Source organism: Lynx rufus, unplaced genomic scaffold (genome assembly GCF_022079265.1).
Source record: "Lynx rufus isolate CCGP_SWC_20201006 ecotype Redwood Valley unplaced genomic scaffold, mLynRuf1.p SCAF_20, whole genome shotgun sequence".
Classification (NCBI taxonomy): domain Eukaryota; kingdom Metazoa; phylum Chordata; class Mammalia; order Carnivora; family Felidae; genus Lynx; species Lynx rufus.
This window is the reverse complement of record NW_025814835.1, coordinates 2662579-2689678: the sequence shown is the minus strand read 5'-3', so window position 1 is coordinate 2689678 and position 27100 is coordinate 2662579. Positions and strand designations below refer to the sequence as shown.

The 27100-nt window shown below is 44.1% G+C and overlaps 1 protein-coding gene across 10 annotated transcripts in view; it reads left to right on the top strand.

The window, feature by feature from the left end:
* ZNF236 (zinc finger protein 236) overlaps nt 1–27100 on the top strand; it is a 107063-nt gene that overhangs the window by 36988 nt on the left and 42975 nt on the right. For all 10 annotated transcript variants that reach the window (XR_006963302.1, XM_047086350.1, XM_047086354.1 and 7 more), the window contains 4 exons: nt 11041–11313; nt 12570–12773; nt 24044–24185; nt 25066–25326. Coding sequence is in view for 9 of the 10 variants with exons in the window: in XM_047086350.1 (XP_046942306.1) it covers nt 11041–11313; nt 12570–12773; nt 24044–24185; nt 25066–25326 (880 nt within the window). In the remaining variant the exon portion in view is untranslated. The remainder of the gene's footprint in view (nt 1–11040; nt 11314–12569; nt 12774–24043; nt 24186–25065; nt 25327–27100) is intronic.

Below are 27100 nucleotides of genomic sequence, written 5' to 3'. Positions count from 1 at the left end.
TATTTCCAGATTGAACACACTCCATCTAAAGCTGTCACTATTTGATTTATTTAGTTTTGTGAGAGAGAATGTTTTTAGTAGAATTTGGTTATTTTAAGAGGTATTTTGCATGTTGATTTAAAATTTAATATGCTTTTTTGTATATTTGTCGTAAAACTTGTGACATATAAATCATTATTAAAACTTCACAGAGTTTGAAATTTGTTATAAAATATTGGCTCTCTAGAAGTCACAGTGAAAGGTGTTTTGAAAAGCTGGCAGCTTATTCCTTTAGGTATGACAGTGGTTTAACTGCTCCGTGTGGACGTCTTTCCTAAGGCCAGAGAGATTTCACCCTCTTACACCAGAGCAAGGTCTTGAAATCTTAACCTCTTCTTGATGACTTAGGACCGTGAACTTGACCCCTGCTCTGTGCTGTGATAGGCCGGCATCTGCTTGACCCGTTGCAGGACCTGGGCCCCTGATGCTGTGGGCTTCAGTTCATCTGCCCTGGAAACTACATTTATTATGGCGTGCATATTGTTCTCAGCTCCCTGTAGCAGTCTTTGTCCCGCTCTCTTATTTTGCTGCTTGAGGTCTGCTAAGTGCTTGCAGCTCTGATACCTGAGGGCTTTTACAGCTGCCTGAAAAGTAAGTATGAATTGGGGCACCTTGGCTCCGTCGGTTAAGCATCCTGGCTCTTGATTTGGGCTCGGGTCCTGGGATCGAGCAGTATGTTGGGCTCTGCACTGAGTGAAGAGCCTGCTTGGGATTCTCTCCCTTTCTGCCTTCTCTCCCCAAAATAAACAAACATTTAGAAAAAAGTAGAAATTTGTTCTTGGTAAGAACTTTTGCAACCATTATACTTTGTCTAAAAATAACACGCATGAGCTTATTTGGAGTTTTATGTCTACATTAAGTAATTCAAGAGAGTGGTATTTTCTTTTTATTCTTCCTTTTCTTTCTCTTTAGATGGTCTGTGTTGTGAATAAAGAAGATTTCTGGGTTCATCGTTCAGATACATTGCTTGTTATTTTGTATTGTTTTATGCTTTTCATATAATACAGTATAGAAAAACTTTAAAAAGAAAAACTTACTCATTTGGATGTAGTTGAATTTCGTTTGAAAATTCCATGATTTATCTCATTTGTGTACAATTCTTTGATGGTAAGATTCAGAGTTTAGAGGATTTTCTTCAGGTTTTGTTTTGAATTATTTGTCATTTGTAATTAAATCTAAATATTATCTTACATTTTTTTAAATGTTTATTTATTATTGAGATGGAGAGAGAGCATGAGCGGGGGAGGGGCAGAGAGAGGGAGACACAGAATCCGAAGCAGGCTCCAGGCTCTGAGCTGTCAGCACAGAGTCCGACGCGGGGCTCGAACTCACGGACCGCGAGATCATGACCCGAGCTGAAGTCGAACGCCTAACCGACTGAGCCGTCCAGGCACCCCAAATATGAATATTATCTTTACTTAAGACCTTTCTTGTTTTGAATGGTAGTCTGGTTTTGAGCTGAGTCCCCGTTATGTACTAAATATAACACACTGTCAAGTATTAAAAAGGACATTGAGGGGCGCCTGGGTGGCTCAGTCGGTTGAGCGTCCGACTTCGCTCAGGTCACGATCTCACGGTCCGTGAGTTCGAGCCCCGCATCAGGCTCTGTGCTGACAGCTCAGAGCCTGGAGCCTGCTTCAGATTCTGTGTCTCCCTCTCTCTCTGGCCCTCCCCCCGTTCATGCTCTGTCTCTCTCTGTCTCAAAAATAAATAAATGTTAAAAAAAAAAAAATTAAAAAAAAAAAAAAAAGGACACTGAGCTACCAGACGCTTATGGTGTAGCGGAGTCCGTGCGTGGACGGCGTGCGGCAGTCGAAAGCCGTGTCTCGGTCGCAGAGGCGTATTGTTACAGATGTGCTCCGGGTTTAGAGATAGGAGAGCTCAGCGGACCACAGCGAGAAGGTGAAAGCTTTTGTGAGTTAGAGGGACGAGAACTGAGTACTGACGGGAATAGAGCGAAGCGTGTGGAGGCCTCGGTGAGGGTCATCGTGACCAGTTCATCATACTTGTGTTTCTGTATCAAAAATTATTTTAAAAAAGTTCTAGCGTTAACTTCTGTTGACACATAGCTCACGTTGTATGCAGACTGAACATTTAATTTTTTTTTTTAACGTTTATTTATTTTTGAGACAGAGAGAGACAGAGCATGAACGGGGGAGGGTCAGAGAGAGGGAAACACAAAATGAGAAGCAGGCTCCAGGCTCTGAGCTGCCAGCAAGCTGGAACTCATGAACTGGGAGATCAGGACCTGAGTACCTGAGCCAAAGTCGGATGCTTAACTGCTTAACTGGCTGAGCCACCCAGGTGCCCCTTCTTTGTTATTTATATGTGTTTTGAATACCGTATCCGACACTCCTTAAGGTGTCTTTTCTGCCACAGTGTTAAGTAGACAAAGTAGGGAGAGTGGTCCCTACATAATGCAGATGAGAACTGCCTCTTGCGTCCTGCCTTTTAAGGGGTTTGGTTTTAATGTTTCACAGTTGGATTTGGCTTTTTACTATAGGCTTTTCTTAGATCCTCTCAAATTTGGGAAGCTGCCTTCCATTGTTGGTTTAGTAAGAAGGCTTTTTATTTTCTTCTCTATGTTGAATATTATCAAATGCCTTTTTTCCCCTCTGTTGTTATGATCATGTGTTTTCCTACTTTAATCTGTGAGGTGGTAAATCACAGTAATTGATTAATGGGAAGCAAACCACGTCTTCTGTTTGGGCTTTGATGTGACTCTTTCCTTTCTCTTTCTCTCTCCCCCTTTCCTCCCTCTCTCATGTTTTCCCTCTATTGTGTTTTTTTATTACACATTTTTGAATTTGCTTGGTCAAATTTTTCTCAATTTCATTTAAGAAAATATGCCTTTTTTTAAATAAAAAAAATGGATAACCGGTACTCACTTTTAAATCAGCGTATGAAACCGTTCCTTTTTATAGAATGTACATTGGTCTTAAAACAACTTGAAGAAATGTAATTGCTCTCTAGAAGAAACTAGTTTTGATCATTGTATTCTTCTACTTTGCGTGCAGACACATACAGGAAAATTTTCAAACATTTATATCCAGCAGTTTTTAAACAGTACAGTTTTCAACAGTGGTGGTCTTTGTAAAGGCCTTAAGGAGTCAGGTAAATGAAGTTTAAGGTTCTAGGTACTAGGATAGGTCTGTGACATTTCAGCAGCATTTCTGAATGCAGTGATCTGAGTTGGCTTGTAAGCAAATTCTCTGGTTGTCTCTCACCTGCGTTGCTTGGGGAAAACTACACCCATTTTACAGAAAGTTATAGTACGGACACTGCAGTAAGCTCAAAGCAGTGTTTAAGAGTTCAGTGTGACCGGCACAGAAAATTCCTTCTTTATAAATTCCTTCCTGGGACGAAGCAGGAGGGAGACGGGCCTTAGGCTTGGCTTTCTGGGAGACGCCTTTGCGTCAGGCTTCTGGAGCGCTTGCGAAAACTCGTGAATTATTTGCAGGGCTCCCCGAGAGGAGGGTGGGTGTTCTGGTGAACACCGCGCACTGTGGGCTCCCTTCCGGGTGGATTGTTTCTGGGGACGCCGCGCACACCCGTGGAGCCGGCTCCGAGGTTCCCGCTGCGGGTGCTGGGGAAACACCCAGAGAGCCGCTGCCCTTGGGGTCAGAATCCGCGAGGCCGCTGGCCGGCTCCTCCACCCTCGACTCGGACCGGCCCTGAGCGGTCCGGGAGCACGTCCTCTGTGCACTTGGGTCTGGATATCGGATTGCTCCTCGGGGACGGTGTCCCCGCACCTTGCTTGCCCTGACCCAGCTCACCCAGTGACGGTTTCCGGGCGGCAACGTGGCTCCTCCGTGAAGCAGCAGATTGGTGGTTTTCTCCTCAGAGCAGCACCTCCAGAATTGCATGAAGCAGAGGTGAGCAGAAGTAGCAAACACAAGGGTTCGTGCGGCATCACCGTGCCTGTAATCTGGTCGATAGAAGGCACCAACTCCCGGGGGGACCTGTGCCCCAGCTTCCGAGCAGGTGTCGGGAGGTAGATGGAATGGACGGCACCTCCTGTGGGCAATGGGTCACGCGGGGACGGAAGCGGGGACTCCCCTGCTGAGCGCATCCCTCTGCGAGGGGCAGGGGAGCGCCGGCAAGCCGTGCGGTCCACACGCGCTTTGGAACAGCCGCGTGTCCCGAGGTCTGTGGAGCAAAGAGCCTTGCCGGCCCCCCGGCACATCCACAGCTGGCTCAGTCCGCCGGCGAGGCCTGCCTTCCTCATCTGCGCCAGCGAAGGTTCTTCTGAGGGGACCTGGAGCCTCTCCAGGAGCGGAAGGGACAGACCCCTCCCCGAACGCTTGCCGCCTTTACGCTGGGCGCCAGGTTCCGGCCGGCCCCGCAGCTGTCTCGTTGTCGGCACCTGCACAGGCGCTCACACGGCGGGTCGCCCTCCTCCGCCGCCCTGCCATACCCGGGAGAGCTCTGGCGCATCTCGTCTCCTGTTCAGGGTGCCCTCCGTGAGAAGGAGGTCAGCGGTCCCACCGTCCCCCGTCCCTGGAGGGCCGCCGGCAGAGGAAGGATGCCGTGCTTTGGCGGTGAGAGCTGCTCCCTGGACAGTTGCAGCTTCGGAGACCTCGGGGATCTCCCGGGAGAGCGAACCCCCGGCGGTCCCTGCGTCCCTCCCCGGTGGAGCACCCGCTCTGGGATGCCACGTGGGCAGGGAGCACCGTGAGACGGGGGGCGGGGGGCATCTGGCGGCAGGACAGCGCTCTTACTGCCCCTACCTCGGGGCAGCGCGGGGTCGCCAGTTCAGCGGGACTGGGGGCCCGGCCCAGGGGACAGCCGCGGGGTCGGGGAGACTCGGTCACACACAGCACTAGTGCCGGCCGTGTCCTCTTCCCTGCAGACCTGGCTTCCTCCTCCCCCCTCACTCCCAAACACACGTGCTTTATCCCGAGTCTGGTTGTCAGCCGGCCAGCACGGTGGCCTCCGCCCCAGAGCCACGTGGGCCGTTAGAGCAGGTGCCATCGTGCTCAGGGCCCATAGCTGCCACGGCGCCCGTTTCAGCGCCTGGGGTTCCGTCTGAGCATTCCTGCTGTCTCCCTGCCTCATTGATGTGGCCCAGCCAGCTGCCAGTGACCGTCCCCTCCATTTCCCGCTCCGGGAATCCGGCCAGGAAGTCTGAGGCGTCCTCCCGCCGATCGCTGGGAAACCCGGTAGACCGCGGGACTGGACACAGAAATTGTGCGCGGTCCACTTTACCAAGAGTCTGTCCCTTTGTGTACGACTCCAAATAAGCGGTCCCGTGGCGTATGGCCCAGCAGCCTATTTAACGGCCCCCCCACCTCAGGACGCTGGCCTGTCACTTCCGAGTGGGTGTCCCAACGTTGTGCAAGATTCGGTGTCCTGCCTCCGCCAGGTGCGGGCTGCACTGTTCCCACAGGGCGTCTTTTGTCAGAGGATCCTGCGGCCTCTGGTTTCCACGTCACCCCACGACCCACTGGCTGAGTCAGAGGCCGCGAGGGTCCAGTGGTGCTCACCTCTCTCGCAGTGCCGTCCGCCGCTGAGACGGCGTGAACGACAACAACGGCCGTCCAGGCTGGGGCCACGTAGGGAGACGCTGTGAACAGAAAGCGAGGGCACACTTGGGCTGCTTTGCTTCGTTTAAAGTCTTCTCTGTAGATTCAGCATCTGAACGTGGATCCTGAGATATGAGCGTCTCCGCGCTCGTCGTTGAACGGAAGTTAAGTCTGAGTATTTGTATTCAGCTTGATGTTATTCAAGTAGATGTTATTCAGTAGAAAGCAGAACGACTTTCTGTGACTGTCACTGTATGTCCTCCGGACTGCACCTTCTGTGTGCACCCGCGGCCTCTGGGCACACCTTCCGTTGCGAGAATAAGCCAGGGCCTTCGTCCAGCGTCTGAAGCGGCCCTTGGAGAGGGTCCTAGAGGAGCCTGTCTGTCTGTCTGTCTGTCTCTCCTGCTGTCCTGCAGTTCTCCGGCAGCAGTGGCTGTGCGCTCTGGCCCCCGGACGAATCCACTGGCGTCTTCCCGTCCCTCGGTCCTGCCTCCCCCCTGCGGCACCCAGGTCCTCATCACCTTGTCACCCTCGTCCTCCACCGTGGCCGAGGCCGATGCCGGGGACACGGCTGGCCGCGTCCCCAGTAATTCCTCCGGTGTGGAAACCGATTCAGGAGTGAGGAGGACACCTCTAGGGTACGGTTTTCTTCGTCCTGCCGAAAACCTGTCGCGGCACGTAGGCTTTCCATCACGTCCCCCTGTCTGCCTCAAGCTCTGCGTCTCGCGGACCCCGCGAGACCTCTCACGCTGTGGCCGTTGTGAGCTTTGTTTCCAGAACTTCATACCCGGCTTTTGCTTCTTCTTTGCCTGGTAAATGTACCTCCAAAAACTGCCTTTCGAATGCAGACTTTTTTATTTGAAGATTTCATTTTATGTTTTTTTTTTTTAAATAATCTCGACTCGTGGGCCAACGTGGAGCTTGACGCATAATGCTGACACCCAGAGTCGCGTGCTCCGCCGCCGAGCCGGCCAGGCCCCCCTTCCCTCGAATGCGGATGTTTCTGAGTGTCGTGTCGTCCCCCCCCGCCCCCCCCGGGGGCGAGTCCACCCTGACGCAGGTCCCTGAGCTCTGCTGCACGTGCGTGCTCGAATCCCGCACCTGAGTCCCTCCACGGGCAGGGGTCTGCCTGCCGTGGTCGCTGGCATGTGGTAAGCACTCTCCTAGAAGTGGAGCTGGGAGGACAGAGTGCTCTGAGAGAATCGCTCGCAGATTCTAGAATTACACAGATGTCAACGTGTGCCTTGACTTTTCCACTTATTGGCACCTGACCTGGGGCAGGTTCGCTAACCTTCGTCTGTGCGATGGGGCGGTGGCAGAACGAAAGGGAGAGACCTGAGTGTGAGGAATAGTGCCTGACCCGGGATGACTGCTGCATGGAATGCACAAATTTAAAAATTATTTTTTAACTAGGTGAAACTTGCTCTTGCCACGTAATCAAAAGATACAAAACGGTGTGCAGTGAAATGTCCCCTGTTCATCCTTGTCCTCCACATAACCCCTCTCCAGGGCAGCTGCTGTCACTGGGGGTCTCTGTCTTTTAAACAAGTACAGGCATGTTATTATATAGTATGTATCGTATTGTTTTTCAGTATGTTGGGGGGCATACTGGGTGTGTGTGTGTGTGTGTGTGTGTGTGTGTATAAAATCTATATATAATCTTTCTTGCAGTTTACTTTTTTCCACCTGATATTTTAGAAAATATCTAGAGATTGTTCCATTTTATGGATAAATAATTATGTAGGTTATTTGCAATCTTGCAAATACAGGTGATAATAAATACAAATTTATTTAATACCCCTTCAAATACTTTAGTGTGTGTGTCCTAAGGTCAAGGATGCTGTCTTCTAGAACCAGAGTATAGACATCAATATCAGGGTAGTGAAATCGATCCAGTCCACAGATCTTGTTCAAATTTCAGTATTTGTATCACTAATGTGCTTCATATCAAAAGAAAAAAACAATGGGGTAAATATTGCTGATTTTTCCTTCCAGGGCTTTCTGACAGTTTATACCCCCACCCACAGTGCATTAGGGTATCTGTCCATTTCCTCACAGCCTTTTGAAGGGATTGTTATCAAAATTTGGGGACCATTTTTACTCATCTGATAGGTTAAAATGGTTTCTGATTGTAGCTTTAATTTCATTTCTCTAATAAGGAGTAAAAAGGTTGAGCAACTTTTCATGTTGAAGAGCCACCTACATTTTTTCATTAGCCTGACTTGATTTTTATTTGCCATGATACATTAAGGATGATAGTATTTTGAGAGCATATATTCTTTTCTAATTTGTCGTTTTGAATTAAAAGGGAGAAATATTTTCTATACCCAAATTGGTCATTGTTTCACAGATTTTGGACTTCTACAATACTTAGACTTCAACGTGGACATTATGGGAAATAACCTCTTTTATCCAACGCTTTCATACTTTCAATTTTTTTTAACGTTTATTTTTGAGAGAGAGAGAGAGAGAGAGAGAGCGAGCGAGCACGGGGGAGGGGCAGAGAGAGAGGGAGAGACACAGAATCCGAAGCAGGCTCCAGGCTCTGAGCTGTCAGCACAGAGCCCATTGCGGGGCTTGAACCCATGAACCGTGAGATCATGAGCTGAGCCGAAGTTGGACGCCCAACTGACTGAGCCACCCAGGTGCCCCTCATACTTTCATATTTTAAGCTGAATCTCTGACTCAATTTAGTTTTTTGTTTTTAGATGGGCACCCCACTGTCCAAACACCATTTATGGACTAAGTCCTGTTTTCTCCACTGAAACACTGTGATACCGTTCTGTTCGTTACCCTTCCAGACCTGTATGGGTCTTTTCTGGACTGGGTTCTGTGCACGAATCTGTCTTCTTGTTCATGTCTACTACTGGTATGCTTTCTTGCCTATGGGCCTAGTCCTTTCCTGCTACACTTGATGGTGTGTTTTGAACGATTTTCCCATACTTATTTTTTCATGTGTACTTTAGACTTGTCTGCTAAAGCTCCAAAACTCTAGTTTTTAAAAAAGTCCTTTTGGTATTTATATGTAAGTGATGTAACCAGTGAGAATTGATGTCTTTATAACTTTTAGTCTTTGTACCAAAGAATAGGGTGTAGATTTCCATTTCTTCAGATCTTTTCTTTGTATTTTTTTCATTTTTTAGTGGCATTTTAAAATTTTCTTCTGGATTTTGCTTGTAGGTATGATGTTGATTTCCACGTATTAAAATGTGTGCCTCTTTCTCAGTTTTAAGTTTTTTAAGGCATTTAATCATATCATTTGTAAATCATGATTTTTACCTTTCCCTTTGTAGTTAGTTAATGCTGTATATTTCTGTATCTTACCTAATTTCACTGGCTTGTATCACTAGAACACAATAAATTCATGGCAGTGATAGCGGATATTTTCTGGACTGTAATAGGATTGTTTTTAGTATCTTCCTATTAAATGAAAACATACTGAGATATGTTTGTTCAGCTCTTCCTGTTTTCAGACGATTTTTTAGAAATTAAGACTAGCTATTAAATTGTAGTAATTGCCTTTTCATCTTGAAGACGATTATAATGTATGTTTTTTCTTCTTAAATTTATTAATGTGTTTGAAGAGAAAAGCAGTTGTCCAGCACCAGGGAAAGTTGCCGCATGGAAATGCACATCTGGTTTCCAGACCTTTCAGTTTGTCAGAGGGTCGAAAATCTGGATTTAATATTTTAGTAGCAGCGCGTGGGCCAAACAAAGCCCATGCAGGCCACGTGTGGAGACTGCTGCAAGGCCGCCAGTTTGTAATTTCTGTTCTAGTCCGTTCCTGGAAATAATTAGAACCTGGTGACAGTTGAATGTTCTGTCATCTTAGATAGTTAAAGGTACAGTTTTCATTCTTGCCTGGATGAAAACCTGATGGGGAGGGTTCCCAAATTTATTAGCTCATAGATACTCTAGTTCTGTCGCGTTTTTATACCTTGGCTTTTTTGATGTATCATAAATAAGACCTTAAGGTAATTGCTGCACTTCTATGAATTAATTTTTACCCATTGGTTTTAAACAGCCTTAAGTTTCAGACTTCCTTAATGTAAACGGTGTCACCATAAAATAAATGCTGTCTCCCATTTTTGAAGTCACTTCCCTTATTTTCTCCTCTTTTCCCTATGGTTTACGTGTGTTCCTGACTTGACCTAGTTTCTGTTGCGTCACTGTTTTTAGAAAAATATAAGTTTTTTTCTTTTACCTAACCTTATTTCCTATGTTAGTCTTGCAAAGAGCATCGTCTTCAGGAAAATACATTTTCGCTCCTTGTAGATTCACTTGTATATAAGGAGAATTCCTTGCATTTACTAATAACAGAAGGAAACAAATTATTTTTTGTCTAATAAAGCTATGTCTGTAAAGACACAGTTAAATAAACAGTTAAAATTTCCTGATGAATTTTGTTAACCTGGCCAAAATCTTTCTAATTTTAAGTGGGTTCTTGACCTCACTGTAAATACCTATTTAATTTCAGATAAATAAAGCTAATCAAAATTATAAAAGATAAAAAGTGGTTCTGCTGAATTTTGTTTTTAAAATTTTTATTATTTAGAAATCATTTTACTTATATTTCAGTAAACTTGTGATTTTTCTTTGGATGGGAATAGATTTATTTATTTATTTATTTATTTATTTATTTATTTATTTATTTAAATGTTTATTTATTTCTGAGACAGAGACAGCATGAGCCGGGGAGGAGCAGAGAGAGAGAGGGAGACACAGAATCCAAAGCAGGCTCCCGGCTCTGAGCTTTCCGCGCAGAGCCCGATGCGGGGCTCGAACTCACAGGCCTTGAGATCATGACCTGAGCCGAAGTCAGACGCTCAACCAACTGAGCCACCCAGGCGCCCCTGATGGGAATAGTTTTAAACCTGATTGAAAGTTGAACGATAATATTTAAAGTTACAAAATAGTCTTTTATATTTAGTCGTGAGCTATTTCTTTGTCATAAGTATTTATGAATGCCTTTTCGTAGGGCAAGAATTCATGGTCTCCCAATTACTTGCGTGGGGATTACGTGTTTGTTATTCATGGTATCAGATGGGCTCAGACAGTGCTTTCTCCACCTTCGTCTCCTCATATCCCGAGTTAACTTTGGAGTCGTTTGGTCACATGTGCTTTTATTCACATGTACAGTGGCCTGAGTTTGTACACTTACCTTTGGTTTATGTATCTTACCTGTCCAGTTAGCCCTCTTCCGTCCCTCGGGCCATGATTTGTGTTCTCATGTGACTGTGAAGATTTTCTGCAGGATTCACTCATAGTCTTCCGTCATTTCAGTGATGATGGAAATTTCACCTTTTTCCCTAACTGATCGTATATCTTCTGCTGTGGCAAAAAAGGTAGATAGCTCTTTCATAGGTACGCTGTTGTTTCGATCTAACCCCAGACGGTCAAGTGCCTTAACAGTGGGTAGAAAACACAAGGGCCAGACAGGCCGAGCCGGACCGGTTGTGTTTTCTTTCGGCCCCAGGTTCGATCCGCGAGGAGAACGGTGTCCGGTGGCACGTGTGTCCCTACTGCACCAAGGAGTTCCGGAAGCCGAGTGACCTGGTGCGCCACATCCGCATTCACACCCACGAGAAGCCCTTCAAGTGTCCGCAGTGTTTCCGGGCCTTTGCCGTAAAGAGCACCCTGACCGCGCACATCAAGACCCACACGGGCATCAAGGCGTTCAAGTGCCAGTACTGCATGAAGAGCTTCTCCACGTCGGGGAGCCTCAAAGTGCACATCCGCCTGCACACAGGTGCCCGGGGCTCGGGGCCTTCCCCTCCCGTCCCCTCCGATTCACGGGGCCTGCGGGCAACAGCCAAACACCCTTCCCAAGTCTCTGTGATCACCTTGGTAGGCTAGGCTGCAGGTATATGCTGGTCCACAGAGTGACGGGACTAGATGCCCACAGAGCCCGCGTCTGAATGAGGGAAGCACTAAGCACTAGCACTCGGAATGAACGCAGGAGGCAGAGGGCCAAGAGAGGGGTGCTTGGGGGCCACCGCATGTAGAGGTGGAGGAGGTGGGCCTTTGTAAGGAGACACCTGGGTGGGGTGGGGGGCGTTTGTGCTGAGGCCTGGGGCAGGGAGGCAAAGCTGATGCCTCTTCACCCTTTCAGGTGTTTTGTCGTCAGGATGAAGGCATGAAAACATTCATATTTAGGCTGTAATTTCGTTTAGGATCGTTTTGTTGTGATCTATTCACAGATCATAAAATGGACTCTTATTTTACGGTGAACTCAGAATTCACTTCATTCAGAAATTGTGCAACCCACCCAACTATTTTCAACGTTTTTATCATCCCGGCCCCACCAAAGAAACCCCATATCCATTAGCAGGAACTTCTCCTGCCCACCTTGGGTTCCGGGGCTGAGCTGATCATGTGGAGGAGTGTTTAAAAAAGCTGACATTTGTTGCTTTTGTTATGTGCCCTTCTTTGGAACCTCCGTTTTCGTTTCCCGATAAAGTTGTAAATGAAGGAATTTCCTTCAGGAAAGGGAATTGATAGTAGAGAATTGTGAAGAGGACATTATTACTGTCAGCAGCAGCAGCATTATTATTATTTACAATCACTGACAACTACCATTTACTGCTGTTTACTAAATGCTCGGAGCTGCTGAGTGCTAGTTAAACATGAGTGTCTACAATCCTGGCAGCCAGCCTGGAGGCAGACGTTGTTCCACGTTACAGATGATGATTTGAGAGAGAGCAGTCTTACTGCCCTGGAGTATTCCTAGGGACTGAATATTTGAGTATCTGAAGGTTTAAATATTTTACAATGCGAGGATAGCACATTTTTTTTTACTTCCAATGATCTTAAGACATACCTTAACATCTATAGTATGCACTGTATGCAGACAGGGGAAAATAGCTGCATGACATCCATGAAATTGTACGTGTGAAGCGAGAAACTATTCAAGTCAATATTAAACTACTAGAATTTTATGTTGGCATTAATTGTTGAGATGTATGTTCTTGAAATAATTCTGCCGCGTACTTTTATTTTTATTAGGAGTCAGACCTTTTGCTTGTCCTCACTGTGACAAAAAGTTTCGGACCTCAGGCCACAGGAAGACTCACATTGCTTCTCACTTTAAACACACGGAGCTAAGGAAGATGAGGCACCAGCGTAAACCGGCGAAGGTTCGAGTCGGCAAGACGAACGTTCCAGTCCCTGACATTCCTTTGCAAGAGCCGATTCTCATAACTGACGTAGGTAAGATTCTCTTCCCTCTTGCACCTTGCAGAGAGTATATAAGTATTTTGTCTACACTGTGGTAGACCGATGGTTACAGGGAGACAGTTTTAGCATGCTATTCATGAAGTGTTTGTGTAGCACTTTTGCTTTACGGCCCGGTATGTTCCACAGTCAAACTGAAAATCCTAGCTCTGTCTCAGCTACTGCCCAAATTGTGTTCTTGGTTAAGAAAGAAAGGATGTGTCCAGCTGGAGATACTAGCACGTAAGTCCTCACTGAAGACAAATTTCTGTCTCGGGAACCGTCAACGTGGACGACGGTTCTTCATGTGAGATGCGCAATCCACTTTGTTACTTTCATCTTAAAATCCCTACGTGACAGGTCGCAGGTTTTATATGGGCTGCTTTCATCTTTGGACTTAAAAAGGAAAACTGCTAGCATTTAAGGCTTTTTTTTTCCAGGCTCAATGTTATTAAGGTTAAACTATGATTTTATTATCTAGAAACACTGCTTATGAGAAAGTGCTAAACAAAATGAAAGAAACTGCATTAAATTCTGGGATAAAACTTATATTTTTATACAGTTTCTGTATTTTATTAGGTCTTAAGCAAGATAATCCAGTCCATGAACAAAATTAACATCAAAGTATAGTTTAATATAAATAAAGGTCATATGGTATAAAGGGAGATATTTTAGATTAATAGGAATTACAGTTTGCTAATAAGATGATCAATAATCATGAATTTTTTTTAAAGTTTATTTTTTTGTGAGAGAGAGAGAGAACGAACATGAGCAGGGGAGGGGCAAGGAGAGAACCCCAAGCAGGCTCTGCACTGTTAGTGTGGAGCCTGATGCAGGACTCGAACTCACGAACTGTGAGATCATGAACTGAGTGGAAACCAAGAGTCAGACACTTAACGAACTGAGCCATCCAGGCACTCCTCAACAATCATGAATCTAAAGAAAAAAAAGTCATGAATCTTTATTTAGGAGCATAGCATCACATATATAAACCAAAAACAATTAGAAGAAAGGAGAAATATTCAAATTGTAAAGTATAGTGAAAATTCCTCAATTAGATCAGTTTAACTACACGGTGAAACTGAAGCGGATTTGAAGTACACGTATATAAAAAAAGGGTTATTTAATAGCTTCATAGAATCTTTTACTCGATAATACTCTTTTAAACATGCACGGAATTGAAGTTGGTCAAATCCTAGGATAAGGAAGAATTTCAAATTTTCACAAGTAGATACTGTATAGGACACAATCTTTGATTGTAACTCAATGAAAACATAACAGAACAAAGCTAAATGTGTTAGCTGTAGTTCAGATAGCTAACACTTTTGAAAATTTAGATGAAATGGATCTTTTCTAGAATCATGTTCTTCTATCATGATTGACTCTAGAAGAAATGGAAAACCCCAAAACAGACAAAAGATTGAAGGTCGTCATCCTCCCCAGAGTATCATTCCCTGTTGATTTTATGTGTGTGTTGTACTGAGCTTCCTGGAAACTATAATTCTTAGGGTATTAATTGTTCAAACCCTAGAAACTGACAAAGCTCCCATGGAGGTTAGAAGGCCTTGATGTTCTTGTCCACGTTTGGTAGCTCACAAAGCAAAACAACACGCTAATTTAATGTGTATCTGATCTTCACCATAATCTATAGGTTCTCAATGGTTTGTGTCATTCCTGAAATGAGGAAAGTCTCTGAAAGTCAGGACAGATTCAACATTTGTTTAGTGGCCCTAGAATTTTCCTTCATGCTTTCAAAGTTACCCTCAAATTACCAGTTTTTTTTTCAGGTTGCCATTAATAAAATTAAACATCTGTGGGTTTCTTGACTTTAACTTTCTAAACCCGTAGTTAAACTACAGTCTCGATACTCCAGACTTTTTCCCAGGTTAAAATGGGTACATTTTACTTGTCGGTTTCATAGATAGTTGGGAAACCAAACTTAAATCAAATTAGTGGAAACAGAATTCTCCTTTGGTCCAGGCTGAGTGAGACACACGAGGGAAATGATTCATATAGAGAGGGCTTCGCATTATAGAAGGTAAAATATTGTAAATAATTATTTACAATGCTTAACGTCATTGTCATTTATATTTGTGTCTGTCTCTTCTTTCAGACTCTGAGCTCCTCAGGGGCTCTGTAGAAAAGATGTGACTTTAATAACCTTCCGGGGACAGATTTTGATAAAAATGTGACAGAGAGGGTTTTAGCACAGATTAGTTACAGTTATTTGACTTCATTGAGAGACGAGCTGTTCTAGTTTAGCCAAGTTACTTAAAACACAATATGTCACTTAGGCTAAGACTGTCACTTCAGAAAGTTGGAATGCATTAAAACTACCATAGCAAGTAATTTAGTCTGCATATTAAGGAAGCACAGTTGGTGGTATGGTATTATACGGTCAGAAAAACTTTGAGAGCTGTGTAGGAACTTGAAAATAGTCATTCAGAACTTCTCTACATTCGTCATTTGTACAGATATAAAAACTAAGCTCTAGAAAGAGTTATGATGTTGCTTTTCGTTATACAACTAGTTTGTACTCAAGGTAGAACTAGAATTCTGGATCTTCTGGCTTGTAGACCAGGGTTGTGGTCAGTAAAGTTCCCTTCCTCTGCACATCCATTACCATTGCACTCCCAGGCACAAAAGTATGGGAGAGCACACCATGATTTTCAAGGAGTCATTGTATCTTGGTATCAAGCACCAGTAATTTTTACTGAACTTGAATGTTGTGAACTTTATTGTGTGTCAGGGATTGTATTTCACTAGACATGCTCTCTTGTACTCTAAATGTTTTTTCTTCGAATTCAAAAACTAAATTTTAAACACAATAATGTGTAGACTAAGGAGGTATTGGAGTCATAAGGCAAGCATGATATTCAGAGGGAGCTCATTATTACCATCATAAAAAGCTGAGAGAGATCATTACCACCAGACCTTCTTATAAGAAACGCCGAAGGGATTTCTTTGAGTGGAGGCAACAGAACAGTAATTAACATCATAAAAACATAAAAAGATAGCATGAGTCTCACTGGTAATGGTAAATATGTAGTCATAGTTAGATTCTGCATTACAACAATAGTGGTGCACACTTTACTTACGACTCTGGTTTAAAAGTTAAAAAAAAGTGGTAAAAATAACCATAACTATAGGCATTTGCAGTTACATAGTATGGAAAAAACATAAATTTTATCAGCAGTAACCTAAAATGTGAGGGGGAAGAGAAGTAAAAGTGTAAAATTTATGGATTCTATTGAAGTTATTATCTGTTTAAAACAGTATGTTATAAGTTTAAGATAGTCTGTGTAAGCCTCATAGTAACCACAAGGGAAAATCCTACAGTAATCCCACAAAAGAAGATGGTAAAGAAATTAAAACATACTGAGGTATCAAAACACAAAAAGCAGGATAAGAAAACAAGGAACATAGGATTCAGAAAACAATTAACCAAATGGCATTAGTAAGTCCTTACCTATCAATGATTACTTTAAATGTAAATGGATTAAATCCTCTAATCCAAGGACACAGAATGGCTAAAGGGAGAACAAAACAAGATTCAGTGATATGCTGCCCAGGAGAAGCTCAGGTTAGCTGTGAAGATAACACATAGAGAGTGAAGGGGGTAGAAAAAGACATTTCAAAAATAGTAACTGAAAAAAGCAGGAGTAGCTCCACTTGTATGAGACAAAATGGACTTTAAGGTAGAAATGGTAAAGAAAAAAAAGACAAAGGAGGTCATTATATAATGATAAAGGGGTCAGTCCATCAAGAAGATATAACAATTGTAAATATTTATATGCCCAACATGGGAGCACCCAAGTGTATAAAAGCAGAAACAGCTAATAGGAGAAGTAAACAGTAATACAGTAATAGTTGAGGACTTCAGTACTCAACTCTCAACAATGAACAGATCATTCAGATGGAGAATTAATAAGGAAACAGCACATTTGAACAACACTACACACCAAATGGACCTAACAGGCAAATACAGAACATTCTAACCAACAACAACAGAATACCCATTCTTCTCAAGCACACATCAGACATTTTCTAGGGTAGACCATACGTTAGGCCACAAAAAAAAAGCCTTAGCAAATTCAAGAAGATTGAAATCATACCAGGTATCTTCTGTGATCACAGTGGTGTGAATCTAGAAATCAGTGAGGGAAACTGGAAAATTCACAGACACATGGAAATACTCTCCTGAACAACCAGTGGATCAAAGAAGAAACTAAGGAGGAAATAAAAAGAGTCTCTTAAGACAAGTGAATATGGAAACACAATGTACCAGAATTAATAGGATGCAGCAAAAGCAGCTCTTAGAGGGAAATTCATAGCAGTAAACACCAAATTAAGAAGCAACAAAAATCCCAAATAAAAAACACCTTAAGGATCCTACACCTTAAGGAACTAGAAAAAGAACAACAAACTGAGCCCAAAGTTAACAGAAGGGAAAGAGTAGTAAAGATTAGAGCAGAAGTAAATAGAGAACATAAAACAATAGAACATATTAATGAAACTAAGAGTTGGTTCTTTGAAAAGATAAACAAAATTGAGAAAACATTTTCTAGACTAACAAAGGTAGAATGACAGCATCCAAATCAACAAAATTATAAATGGAAAGGAAAACATTACAACTGATACCACAGAAATACAAAGGATGCGAAGAGGCTACCATGAACAATTAAATGCCAACCAACTGGACAATCTAGAAGAAATAGAGTAATTCTTAGAAATCTACAACTTACCAAGACTGAATCAGGAAGAAATAGGAAGTCTGAATAGACCAATGACTAGTAAGGACGTTGAATTAATAATCAGAAGTCTCTCAATATAAAAAGCCCAGGACCAGATGGTTTCACTGGTGAATTTTACCGAACATTTAAAGAACAATTAATACCAACCCTTCTCAAACTGTTCCAAAAAATCAAAGAGGAAGGACATTCCCCAAACTCATTTTACAAGGCCAACATTATCCTTACACCAAAAGCAGAAAAGGACACTACTAGAAAAGAAAACTACCCAATATCCCTAATTAATATAAATGTAAAAATTCTCAATACAATACTGCTAAACCAAATTCAGCGGCACATTAAAAGAATTATTTACCACGATTAAGTGCGATTTATCACAGTGATGCAAGGATGGTTCAACATATGCAAATTAATCAGTGTGATATGTTACATTAATAGAATAAAAGAAAATAGTCATATGATTCCAGTAGACACAGAAAAAGCATCTGAAAAAATTCAGTATCCATTCATGATAAAGAATTTTAACATAATAGGAGTAGAAGGAACATAACTCAATGTAATAAAGGCTACAAGACTACGGCTAACAATATACTAAATGGTAAAAGGTTGAGGTCTTTTTCTCTAAGATTAAAACAAGACAAGGGTGTCCCTTCTCACTGCTCTTATTCAACAGAGTATTGGAATCCTAGTTAGATCAATAGCATCAAAAACAGTAAAATACTTAGGAATAAATTTAACCAAGGAGGTAAAGGTCTCTACTCTGAAAACTACAAGACACTGATGAAAGAAGTTGAAGAAGACACAAATAAATAGAAAAGTGTTCTATGGATTGGAAGAATTAATATTGTTAAAGTGCCAATACTACCAAAACCATCTATGGATTCAGTGCAATCCTGTCAAGATTCTAATGGTGGTTTTTTTTTTTTTTTTTTAAATTTTTTTTTTTTCAACGTTTATTTATTTTTGGGACAGAGAGAGAGACAGAGCATGAACGGGGGAGGGCCAGAGAGAGAGGGAGACACAGAATGGGAAACAGGCTCCAGGCTCTGAGCCATCAGCCCAGAGCCCGACGCGGGGCTCGAACTCACGGACCGCGAGATCGTGACCTGGCTGAAGTCGGACGCTTAACCGACTGCGCCACCCAGGCGCCCCCTCTAATGGTGTTTTTTTACGGAAGTAGAAGAATTGGTAAGGAACCACAAAGGACCTGATTAGCCATGGAAATCATGAGAAAGACGAACAAAGCAGAAGACATCACACTTCCTGATTTCAAGTTATACTGTAAAGCTGTAGTCATGGTTATAGTGTGGTACTGGCATAAAAACCAGTAGCCCAATAGAATAAAATTGAGGGCCCAGACACAAATCCAAGTGTATGTGGTTAACTGATACTTGACAAGGGAGCCAAGAACACTCAATGGAGAAAAGATGCTCTCTTCAATAAATGTGCTGGGATAACTGAATATTCACATGGAAAAGAATGAAACTAGACCTTTATCTTATATCACTTACAGAAATTAACTGAAAATGGGTTAAATACATAAATGTAATACTTGAAACCATAAAAGTTCTAGAATAAAACCTAGGAACGAAGCTCCTTGATGTGGGTCTTGGTAATGATGTTTTGGATATGATGCCTAAAGCACAAGCAGCAAAATAAAAAGTAAGTGGGACCACGTCAAACTAAAAAGTTTCTGTACAGCAAAAGAAACCATCAGTAAAGTGAAAAGATAGCCTATGGAATGCAAAAAAAAAAAAAAAGTTTGCAATCAGTGTATCTGATAAAATGTTAATATCCAAAATAAATAGAGAACTCCTAACTGAATGGCAAAATGATAAATAAATAAATAAATCTAAAAAAAAATTTAAAAAGTGGGTAACGGACCTGAATAGACTTTTCTCCAAAGAAGACAGTCAGAAGGCTGACAGTTACGTGAAAAGATGCTCAACATCGCTAGTCATTAGGATATGCAAATTAAAACCACAGCGAACTATGGCTGTGGGACAACAAATGCTGGTATGGATGTGGAGAAGAGGCAGACTTTGTGCACTGTGGGTGGGACTGTTAATGGGTACGACTGCTGTGGAAAACAGTAAGGAGGATCCTCAGAAAATTAAGAATAGAACCGCCCTATGATCCAGCAGTTCTACTTCTGCGTCCATCTCCAAAGGAAATGAAAATACTGACTCAAAAAGATAGCCACACCCCCATGTCCACAGCAGAAGTATTTTCAGTAGCCAAGAGATGAGAACAACCTAAGTGTCCATTGATGGACAGATGGGTAAAAACATTATGGAATATTATTCAGACATAAACGGTGGGGAAATCCTACCATTTGTGGCAACGTGCACAGACCTTGAAGGCATTTTTTTGCTAAGTGAGACAGTCTGAGAAAGACAAATACCATATGATCTTACTTATGTGTGGAATCCAAAAGGAAGAAAAAACAAAAACAGATGCATAGAACAAGAGGTCAGACTAGTGTTTATCAGAAGAGGGGAGTGGGGGACAGGGAGCGTTGGGGGGAGGGGGTCAAAAGGCACACACTTCCAGCTGTGAGATAAATACACAACAGCGATGAGAAGGCCGCCGTGGTGACTACAGCTAGCGCTGCCGTGTGATGTGCAGGACGGTTGTGAAGAGTAGGTCCTGAGAGCTCTCATCACAGGTAGAACTGTTTTCTTTTTCCTTTCTTTTCCTTTTGTTGTATCCTTATGAGAGGATGGGTGTTAGCCGAGCCCACGTCAGTGACCACGTCACAATACATGTCAGACCATCCCGCCGTCTGCCTTCCTCTGTGGCGATGTGTGCCTTTTACTTCTCAGCTTCTCAATAAAGCTAGGGGGGAAGAAAAAAGGAAAAGCGATTCTGGTCTATAGTTGCTTCTCAGTTTTCAACTCAGAGATACGTCTATTTTTTTAGAAGTCGCTGTTTTTCCCCATACGTGACGACGTGTATGTGTGTGTATAAGTGTAATGTCCCCATTTTTTCATTTTGTGTAGCACAGATGTTTGAAATACCTTTTCTTTGAAAGGGAGCCGGGCTTTGGTTATCTTTTATTTAATTTATTTTTTTATTAAGTTTATTTTGAGAGAGCGAGCCCAAGTGGGGAAGGGCAAAGAGAGGGAGAGAGAGAATCCCAAGCAGACTCTGCACCGTCCGTGCAGTGTCCGATGCTGGGGCTCGATCCCGTGAATTGTGAGATCACGCCCTGAGCCAAAATCACGACTCGGACGCTTAACCGACTGAGCCACCCAGGCACCCCATGGTTATCTTTTATTTTAAACCTCAGGGGTGTAATGATTGATCTTCCAAGTTTATATTCATGTTTTAATTATATTGATATTAGAGCATTTATCTTGCTTTTTAAAACACATTCGTCTCACCTCAAATATCAAGTTCATTTTATATGGTGTGCATTATCTATAATAATGTTACGTTTGTCATCATGTTGCAGTATTTGCATTCTCTTACTGTTTATAACGTGTGAAAGCTCTTCTAAGGCTTAAATGTATTTCCTGAAATACTGTAGCAAGATAAAACTTTTTCTCCTGTTACTACAGGAGGAATTTTAGGAAGTTTTAAGCACATGTCCAGTTTGTTTTTGAGACACGTTAATCAACTAGAATTTATTCGTGCCTTTCTTTGAGAAGAGTAGTTTAGTTAATATATGTATATATGTATATATGTGTGTATATGTAGGAAATTTATGTATGTTTAATTCTCCCTTAATTTTTTTTTTCGAAGATTGAGACCTTATAATTAGTCTAACTTTGTAACAGGAGTTTATGCTTGTAAAATTATAGGTGAAAAAGCATCTAAAAAATGAGGCCTATAATTTTACTGCCTTAATAGCTCACAGTAGGGAGCCCCCTCCCCCCACACACTTGCAAAGGACTCAGGATCATTTAGGGGTCTGTTTCTCACTACATGTGCCTGGACACCACCCTAGAGGTTGTCATTCCGTGCGTGTTGGGGAAATGACTAAGGCAAAGAGTTGTATAGACTGGATTGTTCCTTGCAGCACTGTGACGGTATACAGTTAGGGCAATAGAGATACTCAGCAAAAGTGTGTGGTATGCACTGGACACGTTGACCCAGCTGAGTTCCTTGCAGAGGATGATGAGGATGTCCTAGGTACTGACCTGGAAAGGTGGCAAATATGGAGTTGAAGTATAACCAGAACAGGGCGTATGGCCGATCCCACTTGTGTTTGTATATAACAGACCCTTTTGTTAGAACACACGCTGTTAATTATGATTATCTCTGAGAGCGGATTCTCTCACTTTTCTCTTAACGAGCTTCCTAATTACCGGAGAGGGGGCCAGAGGACTTGCAGAGTACACAGGAGCGCATCAGCGAGGGGTTGGGATACAGGACTCTGCTCATGGAGTCGCAGGCAGGTCGGGAAGGAATGATGGCAGACCAGGAGGCAGCACTGGGCCAGGGCTCAGGGCGAGGGCTCCTCGTCAGAGAAGCAGCAGTCACTAGGAGTGAGGGTGCCAGCTTCAGGGGACTCACTCTTGACGGTAGGCTCAATGTCAGGGAAAAGAAATGAGGCACTAAACATTGTGTGAAGTCGTTTACGGTGGAGGACATAGGTTCCAGAAGCCCCAGGAGAGGGTTGGGTGGGGAACCACGGGGGGCTGAGGGGTTCCCGCAGAGGTAGGTGGCTGGGGTGGGGCTTGTACGATCTCGGATTGTATTTGTGTGTGTGCTTCTTTCCTTCAGTCCCTGGTTTTCTCGACACTGCGGGCGGGAGCATTAATTTCTTTGGTCACGATCCCTGTCCTCCTTGGCAGGTGACTGTCACGGGCTCGGGGCTATGTCCGTGACCATGGCACAGGTCCTGGGCTTCCGCTGCAGCCAGTGGAGGGGGGGAAAGAGACCGGGAGAGTGAGCCAGAGGGACTGGAGGGAGGGTGGGCGGCCGGGTGGAGCTGCCAGCGCCAGCGGGCGGAAGGCACGCCGAGCGGTGCCGATCCAGAACTCGGTAGCGAGCCACGGAAGGCCTGTGAGCACGTCGTGTTCTTCAGTAACAGGGTCTTTGTGTTGGGGACCGGAGGAGGTTGAGCAGAACCGCGATTTGATGGAGGCGTCGTCGCGGCATATGTCTCCGTGGGATTCGGTCTGTGGGTCCTGGGGGAGGCGACTCCAGCTGTTTTGAGCGGGAGCCGAGTCCCCAGGACAAAGCCGGGGAGCGTGGAACAGCGTTGCAGCTTCCAGAGAGAGAGAGTGGCTCTGAATGGCACTGACACGGCTCTGCTGGTCCCAAACACTCGTGAACCGGGACAAGTTTGGGCAGTTTTAGGTTTGTGCTGTGTGGATTAAACACAGGTCACAGGGAGGGTGCCGAGTTCTCTTTGAAAAACAGGTGGGCTTCTGGTGCAGGCATCAGGAGGTACGGGTCCCTTTCCTGAGTCTGATATGGGAGTGACGTGACTTGCTGAGCCTCTGAATCCTCCCCAGCTTTGCTTTTTCCTCCGCTGTCTGAGATTGGCGGCAGCGGGAATGAAGAAGGGGAAATAGGTCTCTGAGGCCGTGGGGACGTAGGCCCCCCAGGACGGCAAAGGACCGAACGAGGCCGGGGAGGGAGTTCTCAAAAATTCTGAACTCCTGGCCCCACGTGACTGGGGGGATTGTCGTTCACGTGCAACAAGGAGAGTTGGGAGGAGAAATAGGTTTTAGGGCAGAGAACCGAGCTGTGGTCTGGAGTGCCCAGGAAAGCCACGGTGTCCCGAGAGGTGCCTGCCGAGAATCCTCACACGGGAGTTAGTGGCCCAGGATCCTGAGCGGCAGCCGTGTGGCCATGGGGCGGGAGGGGGCGCCTGGGCAGAGCGACGGTGAGGCCTCCCTCTTAACGTTCCAGGTGAATAGGAAGCGATCGAAAAGGCTCAAATGCGTGTTTGTCCTGAATTGCGTACTTAGCTCAATGGCTGGATCAAGACCTAAGTTTCACAGTCAACCTAAGGGGGTTCTTTATTTATTGAAAGTCGGTAAAACCTGGAATACTTCAGTTACCAGTTTTCCTATTCACAGGTAACCCTTTAATAGCATTTCTATAAAAATAGACTTTTTTTTTTAGAACAGAAGATCACATTAGAGTCATTTGTGTTGTGAGTGTAGTGTCGTCCTTGGGGTACAGTCTTTATACCGAACAAATAAGGGATTCAGAGTCCTGGTTAACCTACTGTTTGGATACGGTTATTTTGATTCCGTGCCAGCAAATGTAGGAATGCATTAAAAATTGGCTCTAGAACCAGAGGAAGGAACTGCAATGTACGTATATTCCTTGTGTTGGAAAATACCTGTCTTATGTTAACTTTATAAGTGTTTCCCAGTTTTTTAAAATAGCCAGTTTCTAACACAATTAAAATAGCATTTAGCTGCAACACTGGAAATCTAGATCTTAACTCCTCCAAATTTTCATCTTTTGGGGAAAACAGATGCCTTTTGACATTTAACTTTTTTAGTAGCATTAACAGTGAATTATTCCTGATTTTCTTTTGGTTTGTAGGTCTTATCCAGCCCATTCCAAGAAACCAGTTTTTTCAAAGTTATTTTAATAACAATTTTGTAAACGAAGCAGACAGACCGTACAAGTGTTTTTACTGTCATCGTGCATATAAAAAGTCTTGCCACCTTAAACAGCACATCAGGTAAGGTGATGTCCACCCAGAAATGGGAGATGTAGCTTAATTGCAGTGATTCGGTGAGCGGGTAGCTTGTAGAAATAGTAAGGACGGGTAGTGTTTGTTTTTGGGATTCGAAAATGTCACATTTGACCCCACAGTATTTATTGGTGACTGATATATATATATTTTTATGTTTATTTATTTTTGAGAGAGAGTGTCAGCATGAGTGGGGGAGAGAGAGAGAGGGAGACACAAAATCCGAAGCAGGCTCCAGGCTCTGAGTTGTCAGTGCAGAGTCCGATGCGGGGCTCGAACTCACGAACCGTGAGATCATGACCTGAACTGAAGGCCGACCGACGCTTAACCAACTGAGCCACCCAGGCACCCCCGGTGACTGATATGTTCATTCATTAGTGTTTTGACTAGACTATTCTACCCAGAAATTGTCACCGCATTTTATTTGCACTATTATATGTCAGCATTTGCAATTTCTAGGACGTGTCAAACAAGTACTGGGTTTGTTGAGTTATAGTGAGGTACTGTAACGGTTTTCCAGATTCATTCATCAGAATTTAGATGAATGCTTGGTGCTAGCAACAGTGAAAAGAAAGCAGAGACTTGGTCGCGAGAGATGGTGAAATGTCATGAAAACGTTGAGAACTTCGAGGCGGACTTGCCATAGACCTTTGTCTCCGCCGTGCGCCGCTGTGTGGCTCAGGCAAGTCCCTCGAGCTCTGAATCTCCGGCGCTCTCGCTGGTAGAATGTCCAGAAGGGTGTCCCCACTGCCGAGCCTTCCGCCGCCGTGGTGCTCAGTGAAACGGTGGACACGTGTGCTCTAGTCTAACGTACGAAGCATTGTAATGTTGTAAGACGCTCATTCACTAACATTTTTATTCTTTTTAGATCACATACAGGTGAAAAGCCTTTTAAATGTTCTCAGTGTGGAAGAGGCTTTGTTTCTGCGGGAGTGCTCAAGGCACACGTCCGCACGCACACTGGAGTCAAGTCTTTCAAGTGTCTGATATGTAACGGGGCTTTCACTACTGGCGGTAGCCTACGGCGACACATGGGTATCCACAATGACCTCCGTCCCTATATGTGTCCCTATTGCCAGAAAACGTTTAAGACCTCGCTAAATTGCAAAAAGCACATGAAAACCCATAGGTAGGTGTAATTCTGATGGTCCTTTTTTAGTTATCTGTAATTCCCAGATGGGGGTGCAGAGTGGTTTTGAGAAACAATGGTCTTTGTTTCCTGTTTTATTACTTCTAGCTGAGGTGTATGGACTAGATAAACTTTTATGTCATCGTCTAAGAGCCACACGCTCAAAACATTCACTCTTTTGTTTTTAATGTAATATCGAAGTGGTGTCTGTTGGGCTAAATGCTTTGTAAATTCTCTCCAAACAGTCAGCAGTCGCCCAAGTGCGGGGTGGACTGTGCCCGGTACAATCAGGTGGTGAAGAGGGCAAAAAAGAAAGTGGTAGTCACGCGCCCTGTGATTTCCCGGCACATCGTTAGTGTCTCCGAACGCTCATCGCTCTGTGTTGTTGACTTGAAAAGAACGTGTGTTTTAGCGATCACACAAACCCGTCATTAAAGCTCGCTGACGTTTGTATCTGATTCGAGGACTCTCTCATCTCCAGATGGAGGTGACCCAAGAAGCCCTCGCACCGGTGCATTTCTGGCTGTGTCTGGAGCTCATTCACTGGGATTTCTGTGAAGGCACAGTATTCTGTGTTGTACTGGGAAGGCTGCACAGGGTCACCACATCCCGGGATACTGTGACAGGAAGAGTCGCTAGGTCTGCCGTAAGAGAACATTAAAGCTTCTGCTCCCGAGTATTTCCTCTTCAGGCAGTATTTTAACCCAGGTGTCTCTGCCTGGTACTATCAACAAGGCCAAACCCCACGTGTTAGGATAAGCTACTTGGGAGAGGTAATTGTTTGGTATTAGCCCTCTGGATGCCTCAGCACGTAGGACAAGGAAGAATGGTGTTTGATTTTGGCCCAGTTATCACTTAGCTGCGAGGTTTCACTGCTTCTTGAGACCATCCTAGGGCACATGATGGTGCTGGTGTCGGCCAATCTTATGTCCGGTTTATATTTTCCTCCTTTTAGGGAGTAAATGATGTGCTTTGTGTGCATTTGAACTGGGGGACTGGTGGCCACGGAGGTTCAGGGCTCTGTGCTCCCTGGCTGCTGTGCGGGCGTGCCTGGGAGCGGCGTGTGCTAACAGGGTAGAGCTTGGGTTCGACCTGGCCTGGGGGCAGGCGGATAATACTTTTCTCCGTCAAGAACTCAGGCCTTTTCAAGTCTGTGCACTTGCCACAGTAGCGTGGGGGTCCACGTCCGAGGCCTTGTTTATGGACTCGACGGCCAATAGTAGAATTTCTGGGAAGTAGGTCAGCTGTTTTTAGCTGGGTCACCTCTCTTAGGTGGAGTGTCGTATCGGCCACTGCTTGTCACGGGTTATGCTGTGGGACACCTGCCACAGTTACTTGAGATGAATGTGTGACTTTGAGGTGACAGCCTGGAGACTGGTAGGTCTGTTGTGGGGCAGAGCTGGGTGTCGTCTTACAGATTGGATGTGTCTGAACCCACCTGCAGGCAGCCCGTAGCTCCGGTGTTTCATCCCTTTGTTTGAAGTGGTGGGGATTCCTAAAATGCCATACACAGTTATTTTAAAAGTAAGTGTAAAAGGCAAAAATATAGAAAGTAGCAAAGGTGCAGAAGTTACATACAAGATGCACTTCCGTCCTCTGGGGAGTGACGGCAGAGCCATACGTGACTGTCACGGGCTCCCCACAGTCCCCAGCGTTGTAAAGCTGTGACCGTGCATATTTCATACTTGTCTGTCTTATTACATTTTGTTTCCCCTTCTCAGTGAAAGTAGTTTAGAAGTGACTGGTTTTGATATTAGAAAATGAAGCAGGTAGA